This window comes from Choloepus didactylus, chromosome 7, assembly GCF_015220235.1.
Source record: "Choloepus didactylus isolate mChoDid1 chromosome 7, mChoDid1.pri, whole genome shotgun sequence".
Taxonomy (NCBI): domain Eukaryota; kingdom Metazoa; phylum Chordata; class Mammalia; order Pilosa; family Megalonychidae; genus Choloepus; species Choloepus didactylus.
This window is the reverse complement of record NC_051313.1, coordinates 49309635-49336121: the sequence shown is the minus strand read 5'-3', so window position 1 is coordinate 49336121 and position 26487 is coordinate 49309635. Positions and strand designations below refer to the sequence as shown.

The following is a 26487-nucleotide window of genomic DNA, read 5'->3' as shown; positions in this document are numbered from 1 at the left end:
TAAAATTTTATTACCTTATGTCTAAGTTCAATACAATTTTAGTTATTTTTAAAGAGATACTAAATTAGTACGGGTAAATAGACATGGACAAATCAGACTAAATCAGTGAGGAGCCAAAAATAAACCACAAATCAATCTGTCCACAACATTTATTGAATTCCCACTATGCACTAAATGATATCAGGGTTCTGGCTCTTAACTCCATGTCTATTGATGGTTTAAATATTGAAGAAATGTTGATAAACTGAAACAGCCAAAGTTCATGTATTCTGAAAGCCAAGAAATACAGATTTATGGTTCCTTTAATAGCAATAGTGGCCCAGCCTTGCTCTACAAAATTATTTTATTTTAACGCTTATGGCCTTGGCTTTATATTGTGTGCAGTGGGGTGGAATTACAGTTACCAACAGAAAACTCTTGACTATTTTTTACTCCTACCTATAAAACAAGGCCTCAATGCCTAAGTGGGAAACTTAATGATAATTTTAATATTATCAAACTAACTGAGTCTTTAATGAGAAGACACTAATTTTAAAATGGCATCTAATAAAGCTCCAAATTACATATAATCAAATGCAAAAATAGAGGAAGAAGCCAATCAATGTTCCAGAAGTGGTAGGGTTTAAGAAAAACATGGGCCTTAAAACTGTGGGCAAATGAAAATAAAAAGAATGAGCCAGTGAGGGCATTCCAGTGTGGGAACCACAGAAAGGAAAGTTAAGAAGCCAAGACTGGATCTAGGTGAGTGCAGTAAAATGTTAGAGAGGAATGAGAAGAAAAAGTGGATAGATAAAATGGGATCAGATTATGCATGGCCCTGAATGCTGATACCCTAGCTTGGACATGGTCCTATAAATAAGGTGCTCTGGAGAGTTCCTGGGCAGGGGAGAGAGCTCATGAAAGTGAGATGCTGGGGAGATAAGGGGGTGGCACTACCCATGATTGACTAAAGTGGCCAAGAGGAAACCAGTATGAAAGCTCCTGCAGTGTTTCCAGGCATTAAATCATTATTATTTAACATGCTCTTAAAAATCTGTAATGTGTTGGAATTGGCCAGTCATTTCTGAATAGCACGTGGTGGCAGGGTATGGAAAGGAAGAACAGGCAGCTGTTCCAGACCAGGTCAGCCCAAGGTCAGGCCTTCTTTGAACCTTTATATTTTCGCATCAAGGTGATCATGGGTATCAATAAAAGGATCCAGGTGAAAGACACCCTAGCTGGGCTGTAGAAAATATGAAAGAGAAAGAAATTACCACTAGTTAAGATGGGAAAGGCACAGTAATGAAAGTATTCACAGTGTGTCCAATACACAGCAAGACCTCATCGGATAAATATTATCTTTCTGTGAATAGCCCTTTGGAAAGCCCTTTCATGTGTTGTTTTAATGACTGGGTTTATGTACCGCTTGCCATGTACCAGGGCTTCTGCAAGAGCTTTATGTATATTGGTACATTTAAAGCGCACAACAAGCCTAGGCAGTAGGGACCATTATTCACTTTTACAGATGCATGGAGCAACCTGCCCAATCCCATGCTGCTGGGACGGCTGGAGCTGGGATTGGGATCCAGGGGTCAACTCCAGCACCTGTGCTCTTAATACTACCCTCCACTGCTTCTCATCTTATCCTTCAAAACAACCCATGAAGTAGGTAAGATGAATATTATTGGTTAAACAAATATTTAGGGTTCTTACCTGCCATCTCCCATACTATGGATTGAGTTTCCAATGAAACTACATCACCTACTCTCAAAAAGCTTAAAGGATAGTAAACAAGACTGAAAAATAAATCCACATTTTCCTGCAGCAAAAAAAAAAAAACAAAAAAACAAACAAAAAAAAAAACAGTAACTCAGCTTACATAAATTAAACAACTTATCCAAGCAAACAGCCAGTATGTAGGGTGGTTAAGCCAAGATTTAAATGCCAACATTACATCTCTGAGTCTAATGCTTATTTCATATCATGCTTTTATTTCCTTTTCTGGACTACTGCACAAAAGGAAAACAAGCACCAATAACAAAAACAGGACTATCTATTCCAGCCAAACATCTATAAAAAGAGCCCAATTTTGGTAAGAAGAAAAAATTAAATTAAGAGGTTGTGGCTTTCATGCAAACAGTGCAGGCTACCTATGCCAATCGACCACATATTAGTTCAACAGCTGAAAAGGGCAGTATTTCAAACACTAAATGTCCTGTCATCAACAAATATTTTTGCTAAAATTATTTCAGGTGAATAACTGGGTGAATCATTCACACTGGGCCAATTTTCTCCAGGAAAACCAAGAGAAACCTTTGTGGGCTGAGAAGCTGTTGATGGCTCCAAACAATTCTTCCCCACAGTAATTCACACTATTTTTCATTTTTCCTTCTTCCTTTTTAGTAGATCCTCCTATAATATGTTAGAGAACTGTCCCCTACTACCCTTTATACCAGTCCGAGAGACTATTTTACCAAAGTTGAACAGCCCATTCCAGCTTTTCATCATGAACCTAAGTGCTCTTTTTAAAGCACAAAATTATTTGGCAGCTGTGAATCTTTAAAAGTGCTGCATTTTTTATTCTTTTTAAGTTTATTTTTTGTAAGAACCTTTTAACATCTTGTTGATGTTTCATAGGCCATGAAAACTGCTAGTACTTTTAATCTAGTTTTATTGGTTTTGTGCTGACATAGCAAAGCCTAAATCAGCTTACAAGTCTCAGCATTTTGATAAATAAACACCCTTTATCCCAGTGTAACACAGAAGCTTTAAAGATGAAGAGAAGTGTTTAATTGGGGGTGGTGGGTGTGGTTAAGGAATGGAGGAATAAAATGGAAAGAAATCAGTTCTAGAATTTAGAGTGGCAAATAGGGTTAAGTTGAGTGAAAGAATAAGATAATTTTATTTAGAAAATTTTAAATATGCTTTTTCATTATAGTGCTTTGGTTTTCAAATGCATTTCAAGCAATATCTCTGCAACATGGTAATTTATTTGCTCTACTTTATCTCTGTGAATCACTATGTACAATACAACTGGAAGGATATATTTAGGAATGCTATTCGCCAAAGAAGTTACTGTCCTGACTGTAATTAAAATTCTTCTATAAAATCATTATGCAGTAAATTCTGTCACTTTTTTCTTTACACATCTACCTTCCCTTGTAATTTTTTTCTTAGCCAATAGCTTTAGTTTTTTTTTACCTGTGAAGTAAAGGAGTAGAATAAGATGTTCTTTATGTTGTTGGTTTTTTTACTCACTAATTCAATATTTCTTTTACTTGGCTGTGCTGTATCTGAGCAAACATCTTCATAATGCTCTAATTTTCCTTACAGAGAATTATTTTATGAAGTTCTTAGCCTACTACCTATTTTTTATTCTTCACAACTCTAAATAATACATTCTTCTAGAAAGTCTGAATCAATTTGGCAACAGTAATGAACAGGGTTAGGCCGTGTCTCAATTCCTGAGTCTTTCCTAGTGATTCTCATTTATCTGAGTCAATGTAGCCAAAGAACCTCCAAAGGTTGTGCACATTTTGGCTCAGCAGCTTAGTCTCTGTACACGTTTTTATCATATCCTCTCCTGAAAGTGATCAGTAGGTAGTTTATTGAATGAAACCAGTTATTACTCACAAGAGATGGAGCAAAACATATTGCAAAAAGTTGTTTCAGTGTGCCCATAGTTTTTCACCTACAAGTTTTAGTTCATATTCTAGCTTGATATGCCCTTTCTTCTTAGTTTATATACCACCCTGACATTGAACATACCAATATATGATTTTTAATTTTATTTTTAATTTATCTTCAGTGCATTTTTATTCCTCATCTTTAATATGTCCAGTGACAAAAAGAAGCAAATCTAGACTTAGGTAAGGAGACATTTTCTCTAGAAAGACTATTCTAATAGGGAGAATCCTCTGAACTCAGAAAACTGCAAGTGTCTCAAAATCAAACAGAAAAAGATTTTTGTTTTATTAGGGTTGGAAGTGGACAGCTGAGCTTAGCAGAAACTTTTAAGAGGAAGTTGGTCAAGCAAGGGGGGAAATGAACAGTGGGTTCTAACAAGAAATGTCTCTCACTGTGGTCAGTGGATTCTTAGGAAAACCTGATAATGAGGCACGTTCCACTTTGTAGTGCATGCTCAGGCTTAGGGCAAGCAGAGTTCCAGGGGCCTATAGGGAGGAGAGAAACCTGACTAAAGTTTGGTCAAAAGAAAACAGAGGATAAAAAATGGGCAATTGTGAACACTTGGTCACCAGCTTTCATTTGTTTGGTTTACCCTTAGAGATTTTACAGTTTATTTTACTTTGACAATGTTCAACAACTTTCCACTTTATTAAAAACAAATCTAGCTGGGCCTTAGAGTGTAAATATAACTCCACATGTATTTAATATAAATATTTTGAAGGCAGAGACCAAGCCAATTACAATGTTTTTAACCTCATTTATTCCACTCAAGACCCACAATATTACAAATTTTGCATTACCAATTATTTTTTCTCTGCTAATTTAAACTGCTCTTTTCTACTAGATTTTTTCTTAATGGCATTTAAACATGTTCAACTCTCTTTAATCTTGGAAAAATCTTAAGTAATACCAAATATCCTTCTATCTACTTCCTTAGATTTCTTGGTCAGAACCCTACTTCATGATTTTTTTTTTTTTAACTTACTGGCTCCATTTGATTTTCACCAACTCCTTCCTCAGTCTACTCCCATGTGTTTAATCCCATTCAACGGGCTCTTGATAAAAAATGGCCAAAGAATTTTCTGTTGCCCAATCTAAAGGACATTATTCAATTCTCACTGTTATGTTCTTTTCGGAAATAACACTACAGATGATCATGCCCTCATTGAATACTCTCTTGCCTTGGTTTCCCCAGCTCCACAATTCCCAGATTTTCTTTCTTCATCTCTGTTCACTCTTTTATGTCTCCTTTTCAGACTTAGCCTTCCCTTCCAGCCGTGAAACTTGACATTCCACAAAGCTTGATCTTACAACTTATCTTTTCTCACATGGTACTTTTTCTTATCCATCCACTACTTTGTCATAAATATCCAAGATGACTTCAAAATCTATGTTTTTATATTTTTAGACTTGACCTCCCTACGGAACTCCAGGCTTACTTATCTAATTTCACTTGAAATATACAAATGTGTGTGTTTGTGTGTGTGTGTGTGTGTGTTTGTATTCTTAAATTCTTAGATTTTTCCCCTTCTCCATTACTTTCCAGTCCAAGTAATGTTTCTTACCTAGACTAGTGCTGTGTACTCCTAAATGACATTATTGCATTCACCTTTGCCACTTTCATCCCTTCCCCAAATAACAGCCGTAGTGATTACTTCAAAATGCAAATCTGATTGCAGCACTTGCCCCCAAACTTCTTCAACCCTGCTATGGCTTCTCACTGCTCCTATGATGAAGGCAAATATCCATTATGTCATTGCATGTTCACTAATTGAATTACCTGGTCAATATCTAGATTTGTGACTAGCACATCATAATAATTCAATACACAAATATCTGATGCTGGAGTGTTTTTTCTCCTATTTTTCTGTTTTCTAGCACCATGTTCCCACACTCTCAGTGCCCCAGCCAAAAAAGGCTTCCTTCAATTAAGAAAGGATGCTCATGTCCAGTTAGCATCTCTTAACAGATTTTCCCTCTGCCTAGAAAGTTCTTGAACTGTCTCATTCTGTACTTGACTTAGACTCATTCTTCAGGATATCAGCTCAGGTTAATTCCGCAGGGTGTTCTTTCCTTCCTTCTGTCTCTTCAACGTTTTAGATTGATCAATTTCTTTAACTTTATCTTTCAACACTTCATTTGAGGTTTTCATTTTTGATATCAGATTTTACTACATATTTGTTCTCTGAATGTACTTTCTTTCAACAGTTCTTAAAAAATTGTTTGCATTTATAGAGTATCTTTTACCTCTCAGAAAACATTTATGATATTTCCTTTTTGTTTTGGTCTTTATATTTCATGTTAGAGGCTTTCCTCAAATATCTGCCCATCTTTGCCTGTTTGTTCATATTTAATAGACCTTAAAAGGCTTATTGAAAGCTGTGCATGTTTACTCATGGCTAAAAATCTGTAAGCTTCACCTTAGGGTGATGCAGTGGGCCTTTTTTTTTGGAAAGTCCAAGATATGTGTCTTTAGATTTTGGGTAGTACAGGGATTAGGAATTTGAACCCTGTTCTCACGTTTGAATCCTGACTCTGCCACTAACTAGCTGTGTGGTTTTGGACAAATTACTAAACTTTCTGACTTTCAGTTTTCACATTTATAAAATAGCAACAAAAATCCTTACCAAATAGAATTCCTGTAAAAATTTAATTACTTAATATTTGCAAATATTTTAAAATACTGTCTGGCACATGCTGAACTTTATACAAGGTATAAACTGCTATTATTATTATTATTATTACAGCTATCAATAATTATTATTATTTCTTCTCTGAATTTCTTCACATTTCTCTTGAAAAAAAATCTTTTATTATCGTTCCTGGAGGAGTTTGAAGAACCAAGACAGGGACAGGGCTGACTGGTCTCAATCTTTGTTGCAGGCTTCAACTTATTTCTTCTGGTTTCTATATAGTACCCAACCTCAACTGTGCCCAGTGTGCTCTTGTTTCCTCCCTATAGAATAAAACCTCTAGCTCTCTGCTTGGGTGGAGGTGGGGCAGCCTTCATGCTTCTTATAGATGGGGAGGGGCTCTTGGGATCCAGCTGCTTTTCACAGATTCTTTCCATAAATTGTTCTTTTGGTAGGCCCATCTTCATTCTGGCTTTGAGAGAGATGTAAAACTGCCAGTCTCTCAGCCTTTGGAGCTTCTAAGGCACAGTGATTTTCTTCTTGGTTTTTCCTACTGTTGGCTTAAGATGCAATTTTCCTGTATTGGTTAACTCCTATATAATTCATCTATGTGCTTTCCAGCTTCCAAAATTTTGTTCCTGCTGCCCATTTTCCCAATCTCTTTGACCTTGCTGTTTGATGCCATAGGAAAGGAAATGTGTTCCACCTGCATTCTCTGCCAGATTCTTTGGTATTTTTTAAGAAAAGTAACACAGAGGTGGAGGTGGTATGCTTTCTTTGAAAAAATAATAATTGGAATTAAGATACATCTTAATACCTGCACAGTATCTTATTTGATCCTCACAACAACCCTGTGATATTGGCAAGGGTATTTGTCTAATATGTAAACTTAAATGCACGTAACTTGCAAAAAAAAAAAAAAAAAAAATACCCACACTAATATATTACATCAATAAGAGATTAAGAACTAATGATCTTTATTTCTGACTTAGTCCCATGTCATTCAAAATTTGTTTACATATTTTTTTAAGTAGAAGTAACCAATGATTTATAAGTAGTCAGATTTATAGGAAGAAAAAAGTTTCCTAAGCTTCATAGTCAGCCTAAGAGTTTTTTCCAAATACTTAAGCAATCTTAGCTGCTTTAAATTTCAGGGTTTAAGTAAAATTCATGCTATGCAGACATTTCTTTTAAACCTATTACAAAAATGAAGGTAATAACATTGGCAAGAGATGTAAGGGTTAGTCCTCCTGTTCAACTTTCTATAGAAATAGGTAAAGTTAAATGGATTAATAGATCTGAATTCTCAAAGACTTTCCTTGATACATATAAACTTTCTGGGGAAGATTGATATGGATCATCCAAATATCATTACCTTCCATGCAAGAGAGATTAAATGATAGAAGAGCTAAAGTATGTATTTCATCTAACTTTTATGATGTATGGAGTAATGATAGTGAGAAAACAACCATCTCTGTTTCTGAAATGTCATTTTTCTGCTTTTCTGAACCTACATGTTAGGTTCTACACAGCCAAACAGTTATCATACTAAAACAACAACAATAAAAGAACATACACAGTTAAGGATGGCTTTTGATTGCATCTCTTATATCTTTCTGCAAAGAGTTGTGTTTTACAGCCAGAATTAAGAAGGACACCGAAGTAACTGCTAAATTTTCAAAAATTTTGAAAATTAAAGAAAAAGAGTTGAGATGTTGTCACTTGAATGACAAAGTTTGGTATCTTTTATAATATTCTCCTAAGCAAATTGAATTAAATTTTTACAGCTCAATGAAAACTTTAAAAACAGCAATACCATTAGGTTATCAGTATGGGGGGAAAGTTATTTTCATCAAAAGGTTACCCATTTATTTAAAATTACATAGAAATATGAATTTTTGATAGCTAACATATCTTTAACATTTTTTTACATAACCAGGAAATCCTACCTATTTTTGCCACAGAGGTGTATGAATACAGTGCTCTTTTCTCAAAATTGTTGTGTACACCATTCTCAATTAGATCTTTGAGGCTACATATCCTTAAATAATACTTTGGAGTTGGTTGTGACAAGGGTCACCAGATTTAGCAAATTAGAATACAGTAAACCCAGTTAAATTTGAATTTCAAATAAACAAAAAATATTCTTTTTTATGGAAAAGTATGTTGTAAATATTGCATCATTTTTGTCTAGCAACCTTATTGGTTATGGAGTTTATCATTTGTAACTTTTTAAACTGTTAAATGACATTGTGCATTTTTTTATTATAGTAATTTTTAGTGTAATATCATTCATAACTTGCAATTTGGGGGAGATGTTCCCTTTCACTCTTATTAGATATTCCTGCATCCTAATCCTGTTCTATGCTTATAGTTTATAATATTATGCAACTTGCAAAGTATTAACAATGGATACTTTTTTTTTGCATCATCTAAATGGTGCTTAAATTAGAAAGTACTGCTTTTAATATTATAAAAAGAGAACAATTTGATTAAATAATGACCCCAATCCTGCCTAACATCAAATATATCATTCTACCTTGTGGAACAAAAATGCTGGATCTCAAGTGCATACTCTTATAGCCAAAACAAAGCATAGAATTAGGCAATTTTATGGCCAATACAGGTAAAATGACTTTTTGTACAATTTCTTAACACTTTTCTTGATTTTGACCTTAGAGATTAAACTCAAATTATGATTATTACACTATCACCACTCTCCATTAAAATTTAACTTTGTAAACTGTCAAATGACATGTGCACTTTTTATTATAGCAATTTTTAGTGTAATGTCATTTATGGGATTGGGTTTAACCATCATTAATTACAGCTTCAGTAACTCAAAAACTAACTGTCCAATTTTACTTCTTTACTTCTAATCCTTTCAACCTGAAGGTCAGGTCTAATTTTGATTTTAGTTTGTATTTTGGCCTAACTTACAGAAAAAATATTAGGAAAATTCTTTACTGTTGAACAAGAAGTAAATTTGTTATAGTTATTCTGATTTTGATAAACAAATGAGTCTATACAAATTCTCGTTATTGGTCTTAATGATTTCAATAAGAATTTTATTATAACCTGAGATATTCCTTCCAGGATTTGGTTATCTTACTTGGAAAAAAATAATTGACACGCTTCAACAGGTGCCCCAATTTGTAATCCTATCAATCTCATTCTAGGTGCTTTAGCTGTTTTCTTTCAAACATCTAGCCAATGACCTTTTAGCATTACTTAGTGCTTCACTGGGGAGTGAAGATTTTTGCATTACTGCCATCTCTTAGCCTGAACAGTATACTGTTTTTATGAAGCACTCATATCTCCAGTGGTTTTTTTTTTTTTTTTCAGTAAATTATAGGGTTTTCTTCTCATTTTCTCATTGAAAAAGTGCCAGAATTTTTCTCAGTGTAATTGTGTTCTTGCCTTTTAGTGGAAGTAGTGCTAATGTCACATTATGACCTGAAAGGTATAGAAATGAAAGCAGGCTTCAGTGTGGAAAGACTGCATTTTTTTTACTTGGTTGAAAATAGTTCCAACATTGTATAACAACGTTACCAGTATGAGGAATACGCTCCTTGTGTTGTAGTGTCAGTATTTGTTTTCTTGTACTTGGTTACGAATTAAACGAGAATCAGGATTTCACACATAAGCTTTCAATAAGCAGATCCTAACCTTTCCACACTTATATTTTACCAGTGTCTTCTGAACAAAACCCATTTCTTTCCTTTAGCAATGAAATCCTATTAGGCCCTAACAAGAATTTTCAGTTGTATAAAAAAACTATTGAATTTTATTGGTCCAGAAATCTTTAGTTACTGAGTAGACCTGAATGATGGATTTCTTGTTGTCCTGAAGCAGGCTAAAATAATTTCTGTGGTGACCAGATTGTGTCTCAGTGGAAATGCAGTGATCCTTATTTGTAACATACTTACTTGTAACGAATTCGACTCATATCTTCAACATGTACCTTTGTGTATACTTGTGGTTTAATATAGCATCTGCTACATAGAAAATGAATTGGAAAAAAAAAAATACAACTCCTACAGACTTATAGTGTCAATCTGTGTCCAGTGTCTGTCTCTTCCAAGTTCAATGGTACAGTAATCCTGAAAGATAAAATTATACACAGGAGATACCTATATGAGGTTCAAGATCAAAAGATTTGATCAAAAGCTGTTATGAATCTTGTTCTTTCTCTCATTTGCTTATCATCTTCTACTTTAGTAGTTTTGCATTTTTGAGCATTAGGAAATTTTAGAAATGTGTTAAGTAAACCTATACCATAACTAGTAATATGAGGAATTATGAGAAAATGTTTTATACAAATTTTGATGCATTTTGTTTGTTTATATCTATTACTAATACAGTTATAAGGAAACTGTAAACCGATATAATACATTCTATCTAAATATTGTAGGACTAAAAGAAACTAATAAACATTTTATGATGAAAATGTACTTTATTTTTCCTCAGAAATCAAAAATTTCTACGTATGACAAAATGTGGGCCTTTATGAGTAGCAGGAGGCAGTCGGTGCTTGTCAAAAGTAATGAAGAAGGCATCCAGCGAGTCCTCACCTCTGATTATGCTTTTCTAATGGAGTCAACAACCATCGAGTTTGTCACTCAACGGAACTGTAACCTAACACAGATTGGTGGCCTTATAGACTCCAAAGGTTACGGCGTTGGCACCCCAATGGGTAGGTTACATGTCAGCCACTTGTTCTTTGTTCATTTATCTTAGTTGCTGTGAGAGGCAGAAAACAATGCCTCTGTATGCCATTAGCAATTTTGTTTTACCAAATGCATCTTGCTGTTTTGTTAGTCTAAAGGCAGGAAAATGAATTGGGCATCTGTTTCTAAATGGTAAGTAACAAAAAAAGCCTTGATCTTTAAAAATTGCCAGGTAGACATTTTTACTGTTATCAATGTTGAAAAAAAAAGTCCACACATCCCCCTAAAGTGATTTCTCTTCTCAGTAATACATTAAAAACAAGTTTCTGGCTCAAATAGAAAGTTATTTTGAACTTTGTTTTCTGCAGATTTATGGCTTATGAGTATACTCTTTGACATAGAAAGTTAATTAAAAGAATGAGCCATAGTGGTAACTACAACTTATTTTAAATTATTTCATTTAAGAGAGGGCACACATAGCAGACTAAACCAGTGGCATACTTAGAATTATCTGACATCAGGGCTGATTATTTTTAATTAACCTCTCTGTTCCATATGGCAAAATTTATTTTCAGTGTTAATCATGAAACAAAATGAAGGATAACAATCTCCAGAGAAGAAAAACAATGCTATATAAATAAATATATAAATAAACATATATATGCATATATTCAAACCTTGAATAAATAAAATAAATAAATAATATTATAGTACATGTGATAGAATAATGCCCTTTCCCCCAGAACCTATGACTATGTTACCTTACATAGCAAAAGGGACATTGTGTATATGATGAAGTTAAGGGTCTTGATGTGGGGAGATTATCATGGGATATCCATGTAATGTGATCCCAAAATCCTCATAAGAGGAAGGCAGGAGGGTCAGAGTCAAGGTAAGGAGACACAAGGAGAGAAGTTGAGGTTGAAGAGACAGATGGGTTTAAAATGCTACCTGCTGGCCTTGAAGATGGAGGAAGACACCACAAGCCAAGAAATGCAGGCACCTTTAGAACTGGAAAAATCAAGGAAACAGACCCTCCCTTCAAGTCTACAAAAGGAACACAGCCTTGTAGACACCTAGATTTTAGGACTCCTGATCTCCAAAACAGTATGATAATAAATTTGTATTGTTTTAAGTCACTTAGTTTGTGGTAATTTGTTGTAGCAACAATAGGAAACTAATATAGAACAAAAAGGAAACAAAGTAATTGATTAACATATTTTAATTACATTAATGTTTTTTTTTAAAAAGAGGAAAACATCGCTACTCATTGGTCTGTCACAGTAATAAATAACAGCACTATAGTTTTCTTTCAAGCCTTAACTTCAGCAATTTTTCAATAACTGGTTCAAACTTATGTGTGTATTCTTGTTTAGCAGAAAGTATGGACATATTTGCAATTTGTCTTCAACATAATTTAACTTTAAAAGTTTTTTCAATGAAGCAACAAATACACAATAGCTAGAAAGTTGGGCACAGGCTTATAAAAATCTCATTTCATAATAAATTCCAGAAATTGCAATATTATCCATGTCTTTGTTTCTTTGGTATCCTTTCTAGCCACATTCAGATGTCTTGGCAGTCCAAAAATTTCCACGAAAGTGTCTTCACCAAAAAACTCAACATTAATTTCTATTACAGTTGGTAAAATCTTCTGAAGTTTATTATGGTGCAGAATAGTTTGAACTGGCTTTAAGAGCATTGCAAGTCACTAGCCCCTGTGATACTATGTACTGCATTTATATAGTAGATTCAAAATAATGATTTCACAGTCATTGTAGAAATGGATAAAAGAGAACCTAGATTCCTTACTCCCAAACTATGCAAGTGCTGCTGAAACCACATGTACTGGTAATCAACTACATTACGTGGTGTTTGGGATATTATGTGGAAGTTATTCAGGTGATAAGTTGCAAACGCACATAGCCAGACAGCTGAGAATGCATGAAAGGACAGCTTTGTTATATCAAAGGCCTTGGAAGGGGAGAGTGGGAATGAGGGCAGCAGAAGGTTCTGGGGCTTACCTAACCTAGGGTCTGCAAAGGTGGAGGGAAGGGGGGAAAGTATATGTGGATCCCAGACTCTTGCCTTCTTTGTGACTCAGAGGGGAGGATTATGGCTTTCCCATGGATACTGAGGATTGGTAGTGTTAACTTTTATGGCTTGAAAAGCAGAAGTGGCAAGGGCTATTCTGTAGAGAGTTACATGCCTTGCTAGTTGCAGTTATGCCCAGGGCAGTGCTAGCTAGTGTGGTCACTCAAAAGGGGAACTTATCACTACACAAAAATGATGAGGCACAAAATATAATTTATTTTACTGCATTACATGGGAGTTGCCAAAATTAATTTCCAGTAGAACACATTTATTAAAGCATAAGAAAAAAAATATGCTCATTGAAGTTCACAAACTATTGATTTATTAAATAGCTCAAGGAGGAATTGACATTTTTTTAAACTTGTCAGTGCTTGGTGATCGTTGGTGCTATTGTTTTTAAGTTCTCTCCATAAAATGCACCCCTTTATTGCCTATACCAGGGACAGATCTCCCAAAGCCTTGCCCTTGTTATGCTAACATTCTGTATAAATTCAGAAGTTTGCAATTGATTTTATATATTTTTTTTTAATCTTCATTTTATTGAGATAGATTCACATACCACGCAGTCATACAAAACAAATCGTACTTTCGATTGTTTACAGTACCATTACATAGTTGTACATTCATCACCTAAATCAATCCCTGACACCTTCATTAGCACACACACAAAAATAACAAGAATAATAATTAGAGTGAAAAAGAGCAATTGAAGTAAAAAAGAACACTGGGTACCTTTGTCTGTTTGTTTCCTTCCCCTATTTTTCTACTCATCCATAAATAAACTAGACAAAGTGGAGTGTGGTCCTTATGGCTTTCCCAATCCCATTGTCACCCCTCATAAGCTACATTTTTATACAACAGTCTTCGAGATTCATGGGTTCTGGGTTGTAGTTTGATAGTTTCAGGTATCCACCACCAGCTACCCCAATTCTTTAGAACCTAAAAAGGGTTGTCTAAAGTGTGTGTAAGAGTGCCCACCAGAGTGACCTCTTGGCTCCTTTTGGAATCTCTCTGCCACTGAAGCTTATTTCATTTCCTTTCACATCCCCCTTTTGGTCAAGAAGATGTTCTCCGTCCCACAATGCCAGGTCTACATTCCTCCCCGGGAGTCATATTCCACGTTGCCAGGGAGATTCACTCCACTGGGTGTCTGATCCCACGTAGGGGGGAGGGCAGTGATTTCACCTTTCAAGTTGGCTTAGCCAGAGAGAGAGGGCCACATCTAAGCAACAAAGAGGCATTCGGGAGGAGGCTCTTAGGCACAACCATAGGGAGGCCTAGCCTCTCCTTTGCAGCAACCATCTTCCCAAGGGTAAAACTTATGGTAGAGGGCTCAACCCATCAAACCACCAGTCCCCTATGTCTGTCGTCATGTTAGCAACCATGGAGGTGGGGTAGGCCAATACCCCTGCATTCTCCACAGGCTCCTCAAGGGGGCACTACATCTTTTTTTTCCTTGTTTTTCTTTTTTTTTTTTTTAACTTTCCCTTCTTTTTTAAATCAACTGTTTGAAAAAAAAGTTAAAAAGAAAACAAACATAGAATAAAAGAACATTTCAAAGAGACCATAACAAGGGAGTAAGAAAAAGACAACTAACCTAAGATAACTGCTTAACTTCCAACATGTTCCTACTTTACCCCAAGAAAGTTACATAATATAGCAACATTTCTGAGAACTTGTTCCTACTATATCCATCAGAAATTAACAGACCATAGTCATTCCTGGGCATCCCCAGAACATTAAATAGCTTATCTGTTCTCCTTGGATTATTGTTCCCCCTTCCTTAATTGCTCTTTATTGCTAGTTCCCCTACATTCTACATTATAAACCATTTGTTTTACATTTTTCAAAGTTCACATTAGTGGTAGCATATAATATTTCTCTTTTTGTGCCTGGCTTATTTCACTCAGCATTATGTCTTCAAGGTTCATCCATGTTGTCATATGTTTCACGAGATCGTTCCTTCTTACTGCCGCATAGTATTCCATCGTGTATATATACCACATTTTATTTATCCACTCATCTGTTGAAGGACATTTGGGTTGTTTCCATCTCTTGGCAATTGTGAATAATGCTGCTATGAACATTGGCGTGCAGATATCTGTTCGTGTCACTGCTTTCCGATCTTCCGGGTATATACCGAGAAGTGCAATCGCTGGATCGAATGATAACTCTATATCTAGTTTTCTAAGGAACTGCCAGACTGACTTCCAGAGTGGCTGAACCATTATACAGTCCCACCAACAATGAATAAGAGTTCCAATTTCTCCACATCCCCTCCAGCATTTGTAGTTTCCTGTTTGTTTAATGGCAGCCATTCTAACTGGTGTTAGATGGTATCACATTGTGGTCTTAATTTGCATCTCTCTAATAGCTAGTGAAGCTGAACATTTTTTCATGTGTTTCTTGGCCAATTTGTATTTCCCTCTTCAGAGAACTGTCTTTTCATATCTTTTGCCCATTTTATAATTGGGCTGTTCTGTACTATTGTCATTGAGTGGTAGGATTTCTTTATATATGCAAGATATCAGTCTTTTGTCAGATACATGGTTTCCAAAAATTTTTTCCCATTGAGTTGGCTGCCTCTTTACCTTTTTGAGAAATTCCTTTGAGGTGCAGAAACTTCTGAGCTTGAGGAGTTCTCATTTATCTATTTTCTCTTTTGTTGCTTGTGCTTTGGGTATAAAGTCTAGGAAGTGGCCGCCTAATACAAGGTCTTGAAGATGTTTTCCTACATTATCTTCTAGGAGTTTTATGGTACTTTCTTTTATATTGAGATCTTTCGTCCATTTTGAGTTAATTTTTGTGTAGGGGGTGAGGTAGGGGTCCTCTTTCATTCTTTTGGATATGGAATATCCAACTCTCCCCAGCCCCATTTGTTGAAAAGACCATTATGACTCAGTTCAGTGACTTTGGGGGCCTTATCAAAGATCAGTCGGCCATAGATCTGAGGGTCTATCTCTGAATTCTCAATTCGATTCCATTGATCTATATGTCTATCTTGTGCCAGTACCATGCTGTTTTGGCAACTGTGGCTTTATAATAAGCTTCAAAGTCAGGGAGTGTAAGTCCTCCCACTTCGTTTTTCTTTTTTAGAGTGTCTTTAGCAATTCGAGGCATCTTCCCTTTCCAAATAAATTTGATAACTAGCTTTTCCAAGTCTGCAAAGTAGGTTGTTGGAATTTTGATTGGGATTGCATTGAATCTGTAGATGAGTTTGGGTAGAATTGACATCTTAATGACATTTAGCCTTCCTATCCATGAACATGGAATATTTTTCCATCTTTTAAGGTCCCCTTCTATTTCTTTTAGTAGAGTTATGTAGTTTCTTTGTATAGGTCTTTTACATCTTTGGTTAAGTTGATTCCTAGGTACTTGATTTTTTTAGTTGCTATTGAAAATGGTATCTTTTTCTTGAGTGTCTCTTCAGTTTGTTCATTTCTAGCATATAGAAACATTACTGACTTATGTGCATTAATCTTGTATCCCGCTACTTTGCTAAATTTGTTTATTAGCTCTAGTAGGTGTATCGTCGATTTCTCAGGGTTTTCTAGATATAAGATCATATCATCTGCAAACAATGACAGTTTTACTTCTTTTTTCCAATTTGGATGCCTTTTATTTCTTTGTCTTGCCGGATTGCCCTGGCTAGCACTTCCAGCACAATGTTGAATAACAGTGGTGACAGCAGGCATCCTTGTCTTGTTCCTGATCTTAGAGGAAGGCTTTCAGTCTCTCACATTGAGTACTATGCTGGCTGTGGGTTTTTCATATATGCTCTTTATCATGTTGAGGAAGTTTCCTTCAATTCCTACCTTTGAAGTGTTTTTATCAAAAAGGGATGTTGGATTTTGTCAAATGCCTTTTCAGCATCTATTGAGATGATCAATTGATTTTTCCCTTTTGACTTGTTAATGTGTGTAATACATTGATTGATTTCTTATGTTGAACCATCCTTGCATGCCTGGAATGAACCCCACTTGGTCATGGTGTATGATTTTTTTAATGTGTCTTTGGATTCGATTTGCAAGTATTTTGTTGAGGATTTTTGCATCTATATTCATTAGGGAGATTGGCCGGTAGTTTTCCTTTTTGTAGCATCTTTCCTGGTTTTGGTATTAGATTGATGTTAGCTTCATAAATGAGTTAGGTAGTGTTCCATTTTCTTCAATGTTTTGAAAGAGTTTGAGTAAGATTGGTGTCAGTTCTTTTTGGAAATTTGTAGAATTCCCCTGTGAAGCCATCTGGCCTGGGCATTTATTTGTGGGAAGATTTTTGATGACTGATTGGATCTCTTTGCTTGTGATGGGTTGTTGAGGTCTTCTATTTCTTCTCTGGTCAGTCTAGGTTGTTCATATGTTTCCAGGAAATTGTCCATTTCTTCTACATTATCCAGTTTGTTGCCATACAGTTGTTCATAATATCCTCTTATAATTTTTTTAATTTCTTCAGGATCTGCAGTTATGTCACCTTTTTCATTCATTATTTTGTTTATATGGGTCTTCTCTCTTTTGATTTTGTCAGTCTAGCTAGGGGCTTGTCAATCTTGTTGATCTTCTCAAAGAACCAACTTTTGGTGATATTTATCCTCTCTATTGTTTTTTTGTTCTCTATGACATTTATTTCTGCTTTAATCCTTATTATTTCTTTTCTTGTACTTGGTTTAGGATTGGTTTGCTGTTCATTTTCTAGCTTCTTCAGTTGATCCCTTAGTTCTTTGATTTTGGCTCTTTCTTCCTTTTTAATATATGCGTTTAGTGCTATAAATTTCCCCCTAGCACTGCTTTTGCTGCATCCCATAGGTTTTGGTATGTTGTGTTCTCATTTTCATTCGTCTCTATATATTTAGCAATTTCTCTTGCTATTTCTTCTTTAACCCACTGATTGTTTAGGAGTGTGTTGTTTAACCTCCAGGTATTTGTGAATTTTCTAAGTCTCTGATGGTTATTGACTTCTAATTGTATTCCATTGTGGTCAGAGAATGTGCTTTGAATAATTTCAATCTTTTTAAATTTATTGAGGCTTGTTTTATGTCCCAGCATATGATCTATTCTGGAGAAAGTTCCGTGAGCACTAGAAAAGTATGTGTATCCTGGTGATTTGGGATGTAATGTCCTGTATATGTATTAAATCTAATTCATTTATCAGATTGTTTAGGTTTTCAATTTCCTTATTGGTCTTCTGTCTGGTTGATCTATCTATAGGAGAGAGTGATGTGTTGAAGTCTCCCACAATTATTGTGGAAACATCAATTGCTTCCTTTAGTTTTGCCAGTGTTTCTCTCATGTATTTTGTGGCACCTTGATTGGGTGCATAGACATTTACGATTGTTATTTCTTCTTGCTGAATTGCCCCTTTTATTAGTATGTAGTGGCCTTCTTTGTCTCTCAAAACATCCCTGCATTTGAAGTCTATTTTATCTGAGATTAATATTGCTACACCTGCTTTCTTTTGGCTGTAGCTTGCATGAAATATTTTTTTCCATCCTTTCACTTTCAGTTTCTTTGTGTCCCTGTGTCTAAGATGAGTGTCTTGTATGCAACATATTGATGGTTCATTTTTTTTGATCCATTCTGCGAATCTATATTTTTTAATTGGGGAGTTTAATCCATTTACATTCAACGTTATAACTGTGAAGGCATTTCTTGAATCAGCCATCTTATCCTTTGGTTTATGTTTGTCATATTTTTCCCCTCTCTCTATTAATATCCTTTATTGTACCCATACCGAATCTCTTTAGTACTGAACCTTTCTCCAAGTCTCTCTGTCCTTTCTTTGTTTCTCTGTCTGTAGGGCTCCCTTGAGTATCTCCAGTAGGGCAGGTCTCTTGTTAGCAAATTCTCTCAGCATTTGTTTGTCTGTGAAAAATTTAAGCTCTCCCTCAAATTTGAAGGAGAGCTTTGCTGGATAAAGTATTCTTGGCTGGAAATTTTTCTCACTCAGAATTTTAAATATATCGTGCCACTGCCTTCTCGCCTCCATGGTGGCTGCTGAGTAGTCACTACTTAGTCTTATGCTGTTTCCTTTGTATGTGGTGAATTGCTTTTCTCTTGCTGCTTTCAGAACTTGCTCCTTCTCTTCTGTGTTTGACAGTGTGATCAGTATATGTCTTGGAGTGGGTTTATTTGGATTTATTCTATTTGTTGTTTGCTGAGCATTTATGATTTGTGTATTTATGTTGTTTAGAAGATTTGGGGAGTTTTCCCCAACAATTTCTTTGAATACTCTTCCTAGACCTTTACCCGTTTCTTCCCCTTCTGGGACACCAATGAGTCTTATATTCGGACGTTTCATATTATCTGTCATATCCCTATGGTCCATTTTGATTTTTTCAATTTTTTTCCCCATTCTTTCTTTTATGCTTTCATTTTCCATTCTGTCATCTTCCAGGTCACTGATTCGTTGTTCAACTTCCTCTAGTCTTGTACTATGAGTGTCCAGAATGTTTTTAATTTGGTCAACAGTTTCTTTAATTTCCATAAGATCATCCATTTTTTTATTTAGTCTTGCAATGTCTTCTTTATGCTCTTCTAGGGTCTTCTTGATTTCCTTTGTCTCCTGTACTATGGTCTCATTGTTCATCTTTAGTTCTTTGAGTGGCTGCTCTAGGTGCTGTGTCTCTTCTGATCTTTTGATTTGGGTGCTTGGGCTTGGGTTATCCATATCGTCTGTTTTTTTCATATGCTTTATAATTTTCTGTTGTTTTTGGCCTCGTGGCATTTGCTGAACTTGATAGGGTTCTTTTTTTTTTTTTTTTTTTTTTTTTTTAAATCATCATTTTATTGAGATATATTCACATACCACGCAGTCATACAAAACAAATTGTACTTTCGATTGTTTACAGTACCATTACATAGTTGTACATTCATCACCTAAATCAATCCCTGACACCTTCATTAGCACACACACAAAAATAACAAGAATAATAATTAGAGTGAAAAAGAGCAATTGAAGTAAAAAAGAACACTGGGTACCTTTGTCTGTCTGTTTCCCTCCCCTACTTTTCTACACATCCATCCATAAACTAGACAAAGTGGTGTTTGGTCCTTATGGCTTTCCCAATCCCATTGTCACCCCTCATAAGCTACATTTTTATACAACTGTCTTCGAGATTCATGGGTTCTGGGTTGTAGTTTGATAGTTTCAGGTATCCACCACCAGCTACCCCAATTCTTTAGAACCTAAAAAGGGTTGTCTAAAGTGTGCATAAGAGTGCCCACCAGAGTGACCTCTCGGCTCCTTTTGGAATCTCTCTGCCACTGAAGCTTATTTCATTTCCTTTCACATCCCCCTTTTGGTCAAGAAGATGTTCTCCGTCCCACGGTGCCAGGTCTACATTCCTCCCTGGGAGTCATATTCCACGTTGCCAGGGAGATTCACTTCCCTGGGTGTCTGATCCCACGTAGGGGGGAGGGCAGTGATTTCACCTTTCAAGTTGGCTTAGCCAGAGAGAGAGGGCCACATCTGAGCAACAAAGAGGCATTCAGGAGGAGACTCTTAGGCACAAATACAGGGAGGCCTAGCCTCTCCTTTGCAGCAACCGTCTTCCCAAGGGTAAAACTTATGGTAGAGGGCTCAACCCATCAAACCACCAGTCCCCTATGTCTGTGGTCATGTTAGCAACCATGGAGGTGGGGTAGGCGAATACCCCTGCATTCTCCACAGGCTCGATAGGGTTCTTTTAGGATTTGTAGACCAATTGAAGTCCTTATCTCTAATTTATCAGATCTACAGCTTCGTGGAGTACACTTTCTCTAACTAACCAGCAGATGGTGTCCACGAGCCACCTGTTCTCCACAAGCCAGTTCTCCCCTGCTTAGCCTTTTTGGTGAGTGGGGGAGTGAGTCTTGTGGGGTCCAATGTGTGTACCAAGCTTGTGTGTGTAGTTGGTGTTGCCTGCCCTGTATATGGGGTGTGTTTCTGGGCAGTCAGGGAGAGGGGGTGGCTCTAACAATCAAATCTCCCTGATGATCCTAGAGTTTTAAAGCTGCTGCAATAGTCTAATCCTTCAGTTCAGTCCTGCCACAGTTTGTCTGTGCCACTGACCCACAAGTCCTTGGTATTGGCGTATGGCTCCTGAGACTTGCAAGTGGGCCCCTCTTCCAGGCTGTGCACCCCGGGTCCTCTGTTGAGGGATGACTGTGCTATGTCACAGGTGAGTGCCGTCCCCCCAGGGCAGTTCTGGGCTGCTGGGCTGTGTAGGGAGGCTCCTAGTCTGCTGAAATGATGGCTGAATGGGGCTTTGTTAATTCACACTGCTCCACCTTGTGAACTCTGGGACAATCAGCTGAGGTTGCAGGGAAGGCTAATGTCCACGCCCAGTTTTGTGGTGTGTGCCTGTTATTTGAAGCACTTCCGTCACACTGGGTTGTCTGGGGCAGCTCTGGGCTATGTGGCTGGCGATGGGCAGGAGTGTTTCCTGTCCACCAGGATGATGGCTGTGAGCGGACACCCCCCTTTTCTTGGGAAGTTGTGGTGTTTAGTGAATTTTCTCAGCCACTGGATTATTGCGTTTTGTCTCAGAGCTCTCTTAGTTCTGCTCTTGACTTGACCTGCCCAAATTGCAAGTCTTTGAAACTTTCTGTATTGGGCTTCTTAGAGTAATTGTTTTAGAAAAAGAAAAAAGGATTAAAAAAAAAAAAAAAAAGGGCCCTCCTCAGAGATTTAATGGGTTATTGAAATGCTAAGAGACAAAGCAACCAGGGCTATTAAGGAAAGGTCCACAGGGCAGAGAGATCAGCTTTTCTTCGGGATTTGCATATGCACCTCAGGGCCTGAGCTCTGCCCTTCCCCTTTCTATGTTCACCAGAACTCCAAAAATCCTCCGCTTTTATTTTGGAGTTTTTCGTGTTGTTTTTTTTTCTATGCCTGTCTCCTCTCTGCTGGGCTGGCTGCTCTCAGATTCTCTGGTGTCTGGTCTCAGTCTATCTATGGTTGGAGTTTGGATCAGTAGAATGAGTTTCCGATAAGGGCTGCCACTGCAGTTCTCCCTTCTCCTTCCCGGAGCTGACAGCCCCTCCTCCCACGGGACTGAGCCTGGCAGGGAGGGGCGCGGGTCCTCTGGCCACAAAAACTTACAGATTTCGCTGATCTCAGCAGTTTCACGTTTTCATGAGTGTTGTATGAAGTATGCCCAAAGTCAGATTGCTCTGTGGTGTCCAGTCCACGCAGTTCCTGGCTTTCTACCTACTTTCCTGGAGGAGTAACTAAAACATACAGCTCACCAGTCCGCCATCTTGCCCCGCCTCCTATATTTTTTAAATATATAAAAATGATCTGGTTTTCTCAAGTATAGCTTGAGGAACACATTAGGAAATAATGTGTTAAATTATACTTATATTCACATTAAGGCTTGAGCTTATTACCACAGTTGTGCATTGTTTGAGTGTTCATACTAATTCATTCTCTATAATTATGTTAGATATAGTCTTTCCCTCAATAAGAATTACATCAAGAACCCAGGAATCTTGTGATTTCATGCAAATGTATACTTAAGACTGATCATGTGCTATTAGAAAGTATTCTTTTCTAGTACTCTGCACACTGATATTCTGTACTTAGACTTGTCACTGTGATTTTGGACAAGTCATTGAAATTTATGGCCTCTGAGTGTCTTTTTTATCTAATAAAATGAGAGGGTTACACCATGAAATATCTAAGGTCCATCTAAATGCTAAACTTATAATCACTTGTTAGATAATATGTTTGACAAATTCCAGAGTCTGGTCAAAAATGAAATAGAAACTACATAGAGAAATCTGGTTAGATGATGTGTTAAATTACAAAAATTTAGGGCATTCTTAAACAGATTACTAGGTGCGGAGGCAGAGATTTTTTAGGCACCCCTTGCCCAGAAATATTTTTTGGGAAAGTCTGGAGCAAACAAGTGCATTTTTCATGTTGTTTCTCTAAAGGAGTGAAATTCTCAATTAGTGTCACTTATATCCCTACAAACTTCTGTTGATTTATATTCCCTTGATGAGGGCAGAGATTTTTGTCTTTCTTTTACTGTTGTATTTGGTGTTGTAAGCCCACACAACAGCAGTGCCTGCACTTTGGGGACCCTCAGTTGTTATTTGTTGAACAAATGAATTCTATGTCTGGAAATATGATGGTGTGGCAAGATTTATAAACAGAGAACACAAATCACTTTTGGAACCAATATATGTGACATCCTATATTATTGATATGATAAACTCACTAGGTAAACTTGAGCTGTCTAAGTTGGTAAGAATTGAATAGGATTGGGAAGGATGTGTGAGGACTTTGGAGTATAGTACAGATATTTCACATTATTGAGAGATACATAGTAGAACTCACAATTTCAAAATTTCTGAAATGAAGAATTATACCTAATGTAAAATTTTAAATTTGTTTTGTTTGTTTGATTTGTGTCTCTGTGCACCAGTGTTCCAGGGCTGTCTCTAGCATACTGTCTTGCTCTGACAGAATGTTTGCTAAAAATAAATTAAAAATTGTCTCATAAAAATTTCAAAAACTTATTAAGAGTTTAGGTGTGAAAACTACACAAAAAGCTACAATTGTATTAGTTCTAAGGAAGCTGTCTATTATAGTTTATAGGAACCATCCAAAAAGCAATTTTTGATCCCTCCTCACCTTTGATGCTGTGTTGACTTTATTAAAGAAAATATGGAGGAATTAAGAATATTAATAGATATATAAACTATATTTTTAATGTAACTTTTTAAATTGAGGAGGCTACTGAACACAGCATTTGGAATTTGTTTCCTCTAATTTTAAGTTTATCTTATAGATAAGATGAGATAACAAAACAAATTTAAAACTATAAGCCTTAGGATACTGTGTTCCCCCCACCCCCCCATGGCCCCCACGCCTTTATCTGTTAAACTCTTGTTTGATCAGATCAACTCTTGCCCTTCTGGAGAAAGCTGAATTATTGTGGAAAATACTTATTAATAATGACAAGGTCACTTGCATAAGAAACTTATAAGTTGACTTGAGTTATATTTCTAGGTATAATCATTCTTAGTGTATAGATTAGTGTAGTGAATAATGTAATATATGCTTTCATTAAAATGAGTTTTTAAAAATTAGTCTAAATTTTATAAGGAGCTTCCTGGAGTTTTAATTTCAAATTAGCAGTATTTATTATTGAAAATTCAAAAGATCAGGATAATTCTTTGATATTGCAAATATTTTAGACCAGGAAGATTTAGCACATTATTCTTTATTTTAATTGCCAAATTAGATTGGTTTTAAATTTATCAAAATGTCACATTATTGTTAAAATAGGGTATATGCTGCACTTAATATATGTTTCATTTTTAACCTAATTCTGGAGATACATTTGTTTTTAAGTTCAAAGAAATAAAATTCAAATAATTAACCTGCCAGTATCACAATATACTTTCTATTTCTCTTTTTCAGATAACTTATTTTCTTCTTTAAACTTGATAATATAAAACTCCTAACTGTAGTGAATCATATGTGATTCATTTATAATATAGCAGAAAATTAAAATGGTTTTGAAACTCAGTACGTTGAGAATCTTAATTCCCTCATGTAACTTTATCAAAGTAGTATGATCTAGAAAGAGGCATTTTACAATTCGCTGCTAAAATACTTCAGAGAAAAAGCTTTCAGGCAGTAATTTATGACTAGCTAGTTCATAAGTCTGCTAGGAATATGATTTCATGAATTATATCTGTTTTGTCATTAATAAACACAATGATATGCAACTCTATTATTTGAATGAGATTCTGACTGCCTTCCCACAGACTGTCAAGCAGCATCATAATCTGCATTTCCAAACTAATTAGCATTTGCCTTTTTTATCATCTTCGCTCTAGCATATCGAAGATTATTCATAATGCATTATATTTACTAGTGTACTTTTTTAATGACAAAAAAATGAATGTATTTAAAGTGTATAAAATGCAGAGTTTCTTGCCCTTTTCCCAGCAAGAGTTAATGAGATAAATATATTCAAAGCAGCTCAGGTTCTGGAAAATTTAGATCAGCTCCAGAAATTCCCCAGAATTTTGAGTTTAGATCTTCAGGAGCTATAATGTATAAGGAAAAACTCATCTTTACTAATATTATAAATGTGATCAAAGAGAGGAGCTTCCTTTGCTTTTATCGTTGTTTATGTTTTCAGATATTGTCACAGAGGTATATGTGGCTGGGTGCAGGAAATTAAAAAAGAAAATATCATGAGACTTTTGGAGTGAGAAATCAGAAACTAGTGGAATACATTTGGATAATTTTCCTTGTTTTCAAAAATCCATGTATCCTCTTCTTTGCCTGCCATGCATCCTCCTTTGTGATTCATCGAGCGGCCTCTCCATCAACATTTATCACTCCAAGAGCTATGATTACTGCTCACAATATGTTGTGAGGTTGCAGAAAGATTCAGATATAAGCTATTTAATTAGGGAAGCTCTGTGTACACACACACACACAAAACCTTAGTAGAGCAATCAACAATGATGTGAAGGTAAATGCTAAATAAGCATAAGCTAGTTTAATTAAGTTTGGGGTGACATTAAATCCCTTTCATAGTTTTCCTGACTGCAGCAATGTTATTTTAATGTGGCATTTACCATATTGCGGATTTTTGAAGTTGTTGGTGTTCTTACACATGATAAGTTATCTGAACTTCCTATTTCATTCAAAAGAATTTAAAAAAATAACTGAGTGAGGTAAAAGCAAAAAATAAAATAAAATAAAAACAAATCATGGTAGTTTTTCATTAAGGAATATTTGAAATGTGTGATCAGTTGTAGTCTTCCTATTAATTCTCCTTAGGTGATAATCATATTTGTCCAAAGAGAGAGCATTTCTACTTAATGACACTCCTTCCCTCCTGATTCCCATGCTAAAAACCTTCTTCGTTTCTCTCTTGAATTTTGAGGGCATTTGCACTTTGAGGACAAGGCGGACTCAGCAGTCCATGAACTGGTAGTGAAGCAGCGGTCCAGAAAAATCCATTAGGGCCAGTTGGTGTTATTTTGCTTTACTGTGTTCAATTTGGTAGAAATATTGTAAACTGACTGAAGGGTCTCATTAAAACTATATTTTTAGCAATGAGCTAGTGGCATCCTTCATTCATTTGTTAGTTCCCTCACAACTTTAATAACATATATGATACATGTGACAGCTGAGAAGGGGATGGAGGACATTGTGCTCCTGTCTATGCACATTGTCGCTGGTGGATATTAGAATTTTCTGTAATCTCAGTTGTTCCCATTTTATTTGAGGGATTAAATCAATAGTCTTAAACAATTAGTGAACTATTCTTTCTGTGAACACAACCCAAATTAGTCATATCATAGCTGTAGAATTACTGAAATATATGTTATGTATGAACGTTGTAAAGGGGAAATGTAAAATGAAGTGATGAATTTATTATGCCATATAATAATATAAGGTTGAATTTAAGG

General features: G+C 36.0%; 1 protein-coding gene across 3 annotated transcripts in view; it reads left to right on the top strand.

Annotated features, from left to right (window-relative positions):
* Window positions 1–26487, top strand: part of GRIK2 (glutamate ionotropic receptor kainate type subunit 2) — a 774206-nt gene that overhangs the window by 722484 nt on the left and 25235 nt on the right. For all 3 annotated transcript variants that reach the window (XR_005217912.1, XM_037843288.1, XM_037843289.1), the window contains one exon: window positions 10770–10995. Coding sequence is in view for 2 of the 3 variants with exons in the window: in XM_037843288.1 (XP_037699216.1) it covers window positions 10770–10995 (226 nt within the window). In the remaining variant the exon portion in view is untranslated. The remainder of the gene's footprint in view (window positions 1–10769; window positions 10996–26487) is intronic.